Consider the following 10,278-nt stretch of genomic DNA (forward strand, 5'->3'; position numbering starts at 1 on the left):
TACAATTTACACTGACATGGTAGTAGTACAGTGTAATTGGGCACTATTAATAAAAAGAACTCTAGGTTCTTCAGGTAGCATAATAAATCTAGATTCTATGAAATTTCTTATCTGTGAATAGAGAGCAACTTGTAGAATAAAGATAGGGCAGCTTATCAACATTGTAACATTTCTCTAGCAAAATTAAGGAGCCAGATATATTAAATACACATGTTCTGGCAAGATTCACACTCTGCAGTAATTCCTAATGTGATCTGTTTGATACTGGTTTATCATAACATGTGATCTCAACTATTATGCTACGAAGCATCATCTTATGGCATCAGTCAATACAGTGTTGCTTTGGGAGATGGAGGGTGTCTGCCCCAGGTACCTGCAGTAAGGATGGTTCTGCCAAAGACACAAGGAGGCTAATTTTGAAGCAGCTAGAAGTGAGTGTTGAAGAAAATCATTGGTGTCAATGTGTTGGGCAACCGTTTGGCAGCAGCACAGCAATAATAGAGGGAAAAAAATGTGTCTTCAAGTTAGTTTTGACTCCTAGTGACTGCCCTCTGCAATTCTCTTGGCAAGATTTTGAAAGTGGTTTGCTTTTGTGTTCTTCCTAGACCTGAGAGAGATTGACTGGCCCAAGGTCACCCAGCTGGCTTCTTATTTAACGAGGGACTAGAACTTATAGTCTCCCAGTTTCTAGTCTGACTCTCAGGTGTGTGTGTGTGTGCGCGCGTGCGTGTGTGTATGTTAAAAATCTATCTGTTCATTCCAGGTGTCAAATATCCTAGGTACATTACTGATACAATATATGATCCCAGCTACTGAGGCTAGTTTTGCAGACATGGCTAAAACACAGAATGTGTATCCAGTCCCTTAATGTATTTTACTGACCAAATCTTGCCAAATTTATTTCAACAAATAATTTAATACAAAATATGGTTGAAATGATGCATTTCAATTTAATAGATTAAACATATACAACTTTACACCAAAGATGCATCATTCCTTTTATTTTTTCTCTCAGAAGTTAGCTTCTATAAGGTGATATATTTTTCACTTTCAAACCCAAGGAAGTTACTCTTAACAATGTAAAGTAAGAATTGAAACATTAAAAGGAAGGCCAAAACAAAAAGGTACACCAAAGCACATTCTATAGATCAGGGGTATCCAACTGCCGGCCCACGGGCCGGACGCGTCACGCAGAAGCCACACCCACCCCATTGCCGGCAATGGCAAAACTGTCCCGATACGTTGCGCGACATCACGTGACATCATGAGTTTGACATGTCTGCTATAGATAATAGATATGAGATGGTTAAATGTGCTGTATTCAGTGATGTTCACAGGGGATATAAAAAAATCAAGATAGTGAGTGAGAAAATGTAATTGAAACTTCACACTATTTTATAATCAGGTGATATATGCTAAAAGAGGAGAGGTTTTGTGTATTCATTCCTATCATTGACATGTTAAAGTTTTCTCATGGACATCCCTGTCTCAGTCTTTTGAAAGATTCTGGTTCTCTAAAAGATCTTGTAATTTATTTGTACTCATTTAATCTAAATTCAGCCAAATGTCTCTATATATTGCATGTACATGTTAGGTTACTTTGTACTGACTACTTAAAAAGTTCAGAAGCATTCTAGATTAAAAACTAATGTCATGTATTAGCTAGATTTAGAGATTGGTATAGTTAACCAGTATCTGTACCTTGACCAGTTTACAAATCTTAATGAATGCTGTTTGATAAAGCACTTTTGTCCTCTGCTATCTTACAAGGTTGTTATCTCACAGGATTTATTATGTTGATGTTTGAACAAAAGAAACTGATCTACATGTGAAAAGTAATTAATAATTAAAAAATCTACTAGATGGCTCCCAGACTTTTCACATTATTTTCTTACTTTCTCTTTTTTGATAACACAAATTCTGTTGCTACGACTATACAGTAATACAGAGCTACAGATCTATAAAGGAGAATATTTGTAACTCAGTGTTGAAATGAGAGCTCCTTGATGCTCTGTAAGCTTGGTTGTTTTCTTGCAGACGTTTCATTACCCAAGCTAGATAACATCATCAGTGCTAATAAAATGTCTGCAAGAAAACAACCAAGCTCAGAGAGTACCAAGGACCTCTCATAGAGCTACAGACTCTGAAAAACAAAATACTTTATCATCTACTACAGAAGCATAAAAATATTTGTATTATACATATGGAGCCACAATTTATCCCACATTCTTATTAAAGTTAAGGTTAGTATTCACATATTATGATGTCAATAGCATTCCAGGATTTTATTCTGGTGTAATTTTGCTTATAGGCTATATATTCTAAGTACATTTTAAATTTTCAATTCCATACCTTCTAGTTAGATAACCTTGTGGAAATACTAAAGAAAATTACTGTTAAAAATGTTGATTACATATTTTGAGTATTATTCGTAGCAGATCTTGGCTATTTTCTTAATTAAATATATTATTTCATTTTCTTGAATATTGTTCTAGAGGGTTTTCAGGCTGTTCAAGTACTACATAGACTCCTATTTTATGACCAATTGAATTATTTACGTTTGTTAGTCACAAAACTTGCCAATTTTGTTGTTGATATCATGGTACTTGAGCAGCACTCAGTTGTGTCATTATCATAATAATTTCTGAAATTAAAACCTGCCTAAAACTCTGTGGAAAGCTAACAACCAGTTCATTAACCATTCCTGTTAGTTTTCAATAATGCAAAAATGATTAGAAGTTTAATTTGTTAATCACCTGTGTTTTGACTGGCAGTAGTATATGATTCTCTGCAGAAGTCTAAACTAGCCCTTGCAGAAAATAAAACATGCTAATGCTTTATCAGGCCTAATAATATTTTTTAAAAAAAGTTATCACACCTGGGTAAATCATTGACGGTTATACAATTAATTTCTCCTTAACTCAATTTAATTTTAGAGGCAATGATGAATACTTCTAGGAGAACAGTCTATCATCAATAAGATTTAGTACTTCACTCACCAATCATGTGGTTTGCAACATGAACCTGGATATCCCACTCATTGTAGAAAACCATCTGGCACTTGATGCACTGATAGGTCTTTTTCTAGAGAAAACAAGGGTGAAGGTCTTAATTAAGTAACTTGAACATTCTCACTCTCAACACTTATGTGAAAAACACCAAGATGATATGAAGCCATTTTAATATATTAATACAGAATCATTTATTACCCATGTTATCATCCATGTTATCATCCTTATATTTCTTCAACTATTCAAAAGTTCACAAAAACAGAGATGTAATATGCTCCTCACCATTTGATACTTCTTCAAAATGATCTACTTGCCAAGCAATTACAATTATACAATAGCATGCTACTGCGTAGCAAATTGAATATTCACAATGTCATTTTTCATCTATCTTAATGCAGACTGTATTATGGCTTATGTTCTGCTCCTAATATAAGAACTGATTTCCTTAACTGCTATTGGGATTAGATTTCAATAAGTTTTCATAGCTTTTATTGTAGTTTTTAGGCAGTTACATATCTGTTGCACCTGCCCTATGGAACATCATTTTCTGCCCCCCCTCCCCGTCAACAGCTGGCCTTGACCTTGTTGGCCTTCACCATCTGGCCCGGGGAACACAGAGTAGTGTAGAGCCCTTAAAATGGTTGTACTGTTTATGCATTACTGGGTTTTTCTAGTTACTGCACTATATGGTGTTAGGTTTTGAATTATTTGTATGATTGTATACTATGTGGTTATTTGTATGGTTGTATTGTATTCTGTGTTTTTTGGTATTAGGTTTTAATTGTAAGCCTTTCAGAATCATGAATAAGTAAATGAATAAATGAATGAATGATAAATAAGTAAGTAAATAAATAAATTTTGGATATTGTGCAAAAGGATCCACAAACTCTGCCACTTAGCAATAAACCTACTTATAACATTCTATAATTATTTCCAAACTTAGAGGAATATTATTTTAATACAGTGCATTGTATTGTTCTAAAATACAGAAAATGTTTCAGGTCTTTTTCTAACAGAATATTAAATTATTATATTGTGGGAACTCATTTATTTTTTTCTTAAGATTTTTATGTTTGTCATTATTGCTATCCTAACATATTTCTAAGTAAGCAACTGCTCATATTAAATTGATTATAATTTAAGTAAAAAAAATATTAAAGTAGTACAATAGTATACAGCATTTGATATAAGATAACAGAAGAATGAGCAATATTCTTATGGATATTCTTATGGATTTACAGTAATTTCCAATGATGTTCACATAGACAGAGATATACTGTTGAAATATTTTCTGAGAACAAAACTAACAGGTCACTGTTATTTTACCACTAAATGGTAAAATGTGTTCTGCTATTTTACTTTATATTATGCACTGGGATCAAAACACCTCACTCTTAAATGTATGTCATTTAATTAAAATCAGAATTGATATAATTGATTATTTAAAGAATTGTTGATCTTGATTAGTAGATAATCCTTGGCATATCAAATTAATTCTGACTGTTCCTTCTTTTTTTCCTTTTAAAAATACAATTTCCATGACAATTTTGACATTTCCCAACAGACTCCATAAAAATTTAAGAGTTTCTAGTACATTTAAATATTCACTTTCATTTACCAAATATTATTAATATCTTATTCCAAATTTCTTCAGTTGGATACCTGCAAGTATATGAAAATTACAGCATGCAAAAAGGGTATGTTATTATTATAGAAAAATAATCCATCAAAATACATCCAACTAATATATACTTGCCTAACATAATTTAAATTATGAAAATCAGGATTGTGTGTATGATTTAGTAGCACTGCCAAAATAACTTTTCATTTTTGTGATTTTTTAAAAGTCCTCATTTGTTAGATAAATCTGAAGAATCTAATAAGTGATCAAGTATTTTTCTTTTTTAGTCAAATGTGGTTTTGCCTTTATCATTACACTTTGAATAAAGAGGAAAAAATACTTGAGCATTGTGTCATTGTATTCATATGTCATTATTTTTCTTGTCAGTTGCTGACATGCTCTGTGTTTTATTGTTCTAATGAGACAAAAAAGGCCAGGCATTCAGTTAACTTTTTTTTTTTTTTGCTTTTGGTAAAGTCACATATCAGGAATAATGCTAAGGCTAAGCTAATAAACCATATATATGCTGGTTTAGTACTGGTCATCAGGGAGCAAGAAATATTTTCTAACTAGTTCTAAGGGGAAATGTTTTAAAAAGGGAGATACATACACTATGTACATTGGTCTGAATGTCAGCATCAAAAACATCTTTTAAGATGCCTACCATAACAGAACTCTTAGAAAGTTGTGGCTTAAAGTCTCTTTCAGATACAACTTTAATAGAAGACTTCTGCATTTTTCTACCTAAAATCAATATTTAGGTCCATCTTATTACATTTAAAGAGTAAATAACTGGCCCATTTGGTGGTAAAATTAAATTGAAATTAGATTTGCAATGCATGCATTGTTATTTATTCAAAAGCACCAATTCATTTAAAGTTAGTTATAACAAACTGCCTGTGAAAGCAGTGGCATTTAAAGTACTGTAGTTATGACTAACTTGTTCTAGTGGCTTGAATGAGACTATTTATTTATCTAATAAAGATTTTTTTCCCCTGCTTGTCTAGGGCCTTAGAGCTGCTTATAAAAATTTAACATCGTAATAGCTTATTAAACAATACATTCAAGAAATGTACAGCAGAAGCAAGGATCACAGGTAAAACACAGTTTTTATTTAAAGCATCAAGTACTTGGCAAAGCAAAAATCTGTCAGAAAATAACTGCCTTTATCAATCAGAAAACAGAAAACCTATCTGTTCTTCAAGGGACCATCGTTCCATAGCCATATTATTAGTCATCATAATGCAACATGTTACCAATATACCGTGTTTTCCCGAAAGTAAGGCCTACACGAACAATAAGCCCTAGCTTGATTTTTGGGGGTGGGCCTAATAAAAGCCCTATCCCAAAAATAAGCCCTATCCCAAAAATAAGCCCTATCCCAAAAATAAGCCCTAGTTTTGGGGCAAGCACACACCTAAAAATCAAGCTAGGGCAGGGATGGGGGGTGGATCTGCCCCACACCCACTTACCTTGCATCGATGCCTTCCCTTGCCAGCCTCTTCTGCAGCCAGGCCTGCATTTCTCAGTCACAGGGCTTTTCGGAAGGCCTGTGCAGCCAATCCATAGCTCGGTTCTGCAAGACCTCCGCAGCCGAGCACCAAACTATGGATTGAATCCATAGCTCGATACTCGGCTGCTTAGGTCTTCTGGAAAGTCCTGACTGCAAAATGCAGACCCGAATACAGCTGCAGAACTTCTGTTCCAGAAGAAGTGGACTGGCTGGGTGGGGCTGTTGATGCCAGAGATGAGATAAGGCCTACCCTGAAAATAAGACCTGATGCCTCTTCTGGAGGCAAAATAATAATAAGACCCGGACTTATTTTGGGGGAAACACGGTATTAGAAAGGAGACTTTCCTTAGGATTTTAGAAAGAGTTAAGGGTGAGAAAATCAGTGTCTTGGAAAACTATGTAGCAGGAAAGTATTTTCTCTTTGGTCGGAGTTGATCTTGACATAACATATGGTCTTTAAAATCTTAACCTGTGTAGTTTTAATGTTTTAATATTTTAATTATGTTTGTATTTGTGTATAACCTGTACATTGCCCAGATTCATCTTACAGGGGAGATAGGTGGCATAAAGGTTAATAAATAGTTCTCAATATTCACCATAGATACTCTGTGTATGTACAATAACAGTGGAAGAACATGGTTTCTTTGTCCCTATCATGTTACAGTACTTGATTTAATATGTACCCTAATATGTATTTGGCAGATTCATTTGGGATTTTCCTGTCTTCTTGTTCTAGTAACAATGAGGGTTCATGCTACCTCATCAACCTTAATTCTCTGGAAAATTAGGGCACTCTTTTGCTTCCACCATCAGGGAGACATGTTGAATTGTGTCAATCACCCAATTGGATTGTTGACACATTTCCTTATTCCAGAGAGTCCCTCAAGCCACACATGATGGTAAGATATCTCAAATGGGAAGAATGTTTAGAAACTTAAAGGAGAGCTGTTGTATCAAAAAGCCTTTGGATGGAAAAACCTATTAATGGAAAAAGGCTTTTAATGCTTAGAAACTCAAAACAAAAAAAACCACAGGAAGATTCTTCAACGAAAACACTGTTGCCCCAACTTTTTGAAGCAACTCTTCAATTTATTGAAAGTGGTATCAACTCAGCAAGTTATGTTGGTAAAATGTGCAATCAAATGCAGGATGAAACTAAAAGTTAATTATGGCAGGCAATTTGCATTTATCATATGCAATAGTAGTATGTCTGGTGCATTTAAGTGTTTGAATGGCCAGAGTCATATACTGATGGCAATATTTGATAAATAAAGATTTGCTTTTAATATTGTTTGCTTATATTTTCTAAATACACATTTCTGTAAAAAGATTAAAAAATCTCTATGCTTACTTCCAAAGAAAACCTTATAGCTGTGCCCCTAGAAGTTTTACTATTTAAGGATGTGGGAAATATATCTTTGTTTAGGTTCAAACAAGTATTGCAAATAATTCCCATCTAAATCCTTCATTCATAACTTACTTTGGAAGCATTTAATGTATTTTACATATTAACAAGAAAAAACCTTTATTACATGAATGTGTAACTATTTCTTCTTTTTTCAGAATAACTATGACAGTTCAAATAAAAGTTAAAATCTAATTCATGACATTGGCTCCTATAGTTCATGGCTCAAGCCTAAAAAGTCTTCTAATATTCTACCAATTTTCTCCATATTTACTTCTTTTGTAAGAAAGATTTCTTGCTCCTTTGCATCTTCTGGGTCAGTACACTGCATGCTCTTCCTATTTAGTAGAATGCAGGCAACAGTATAATGATATAAAACACAGTTTCTAGTTTAGAGATATTAGTATGTATAGATGTGTGTAATTAAATAAAACTGGGCTTGGTTTGTGCTTGTAATATACCTACAAAATGGTTCTTACTCTTTCAGGGAATGCTGCAAGTAGCATGGCTATGGCTAAGGCTGAAGGCTTAGTCTTTGTTTCATTTTGACCAAAGTATGATGATCAGCACCAATAGTTATAGTATCATCTGATAATCAAGTATAGCATGAGGAAGTTTATAAACTCAAATGTAAAATGACTACATTTTCCTGCATGTAATACCATGTTGTTAGCTGAGAACCTCAATAAATTACAGTAAATATTAGACAAAATGTAGGATGAAATGAGGATTGTGAAACATTGTGAAAATTAATTTGTCAACGACAAAATTGTGTTTAACACGGAAAATGGAATGAAGAATTGAAAGTTATGTATAAAGTATGAAAAAATAGGGCATTAATAAATTTGGTCTCTTAGTAACATATTTACTAAAGATGAAGAAACAGATGGAGAAATATTTAGAAATGCAATACTGGTAGAAAGGAAGTGGGTAGGCTATTTACTGTTGTGATGAATTATTGTCTGTTGAAAGAAGTGAAAATGACTCCTTATAAGAGTTTTGTAAAACTTTATTTTATAGAAGTGAATGTTGAATATTGTTATAAGTTTGGCTGATGAAATTCATTTTATCTTTTTCTAATCTCTGGTAGACAGCAAACAACCTGATACCAATTAAAGTAATAACCAAATAGAATGTGAAAATAATAATTTTAAAAAGCTTTTCTCTCATTACCTGCAAATGGAAAAATAAGATCTGCAGGCTGCTGTATGCTGAAGTTGCGTACTGATGCATGGAATCAGGAAACCATACATCAAGATCAGAGACCAGAGACCAGCACCAAGATAAGAAACTTAACAGCCATGCAGCAAATTATGTTTGACCCAGTAACATATTATTTAATGAAATGCTGAAGTGACAGAAAAAGTAATGTATTGCTAGACACTACAGTATCAGCAGAGGCTAAAATTAGCTGTCCAGATATCTGTTGGAAGACTCCATTTGATATACCATCCATCTGAACTTTGGTAGCTGACTTCCTCATCAACTCAACTAAACCATAGACAAAAGGAATGGAAGTTGGTGTGAATGAGTGAATGTTTTATTTTTTAAAAAAACTTTGAACTCATGAATGATTTATTGTTGATGATTCAAACTTAGGCTGCCTTTTTTAAGACTGGCAATTGAATGTGAAAGTGAGGTCCACCTCCTTGGAGCTAAATTCCTATGTAACATTACGTCAAAGGAAACTTGAACACATTGGGAATAGGATACTTATGCAATGTGTGTGTAAAAATATTTTTTTCTTTACTTCCATAACATACTACTGTGACAATCCACCAATCAAATTATCTCATCCAGAGCCAAGTCCACATTCTTCACAATTGGGTACATTTTTAATGTACAGGTAGTCTTTGACTTACAGCAGTTCATTTAGTGACCGTTCAAAGTTACAATGGCACTGAAAAAGCAACTTATTACCATTTTCACACTTATGACCATTGCAGCATCTCCATGACCAGGTGATCAAAATTTGGACACCTGGCCACCAATCCATATTCATGATGGTTGCAATGTCCTGGTGTCCTGTGATCACCTTTTACGATCTTCTAACAGGCAAAGTCAATGAAGAAGCTAGATTCACTTAATAACCGTGTTACTAACTTAACAACTGCAGTGATGCACTTAACAACTATGGCAAGAAAGGTCATAAAATGGGGGAAAATTCATTTAACAATTGTCTCACTTAGCAACAGAAATATTGGGCTGAGCTGTGGTCGTTAGTAAACGGCTACCTATATTTTCTGAAGCGCATTTGTGTACCATCTTAATCCAGTGGCCACAGCTAGACCATTTCAGCTCTCTCTCTCTCTCTCTCTCTCTCATATATATATGTATGTATGTATGTATGTATGTATGTATGTATGTATGTATATGTATATATATTAGAGTACAAGTGATAAAATAAAATCAGCCTAAACTAGCTACTTTTTTTGTTAAAAGTTAATTTACTTCCATTTTATTTTTAATTTTTTAATCATTCAACAATCTATATTTTTAAAATCTGATCTCAGAAGGTTGTTCATTTTAGCTCTGACTGGATCCTTAATGTTTAGCTTTTGAAAATTGATGCTTATGCTTGAACTACTTATATTTTAACTACCTAATCTTTTCTGTTTCCAATGATTTTAAAATTCCTGGTAAATCATGTATGTCACTTCCGTCTCAATGCTTGTGGATGTACATCAAAATATTCAAACATCATCATCATCATCATCATCATCATCAT

The 10,278-nt window shown here is 33.6% G+C and overlaps 1 protein-coding gene across 1 annotated transcript in view; it reads right to left on the minus strand.

Annotated features, from left to right (window-relative positions):
* ZNF521 (zinc finger protein 521) overlaps positions 1-10,278 on the minus strand; it is a 294,787-nt gene that overhangs the window by 146,786 nt on the left and 137,723 nt on the right. The window contains exon 5 of the mRNA XM_015822169.1: positions 3,000-3,084. Coding sequence (XP_015677655.1) covers positions 3,000-3,084 — 85 coding nt within the window. The remainder of the gene's footprint in view (positions 1-2,999; positions 3,085-10,278) is intronic.

This window comes from Protobothrops mucrosquamatus, unplaced genomic scaffold (genome assembly GCF_001527695.2).
Source record: "Protobothrops mucrosquamatus isolate PMUCROS unplaced genomic scaffold, P.Mucros_1.0 scaffold_11, whole genome shotgun sequence".
Lineage (NCBI taxonomy): Eukaryota > Metazoa > Chordata > Lepidosauria > Squamata > Viperidae > Protobothrops > Protobothrops mucrosquamatus.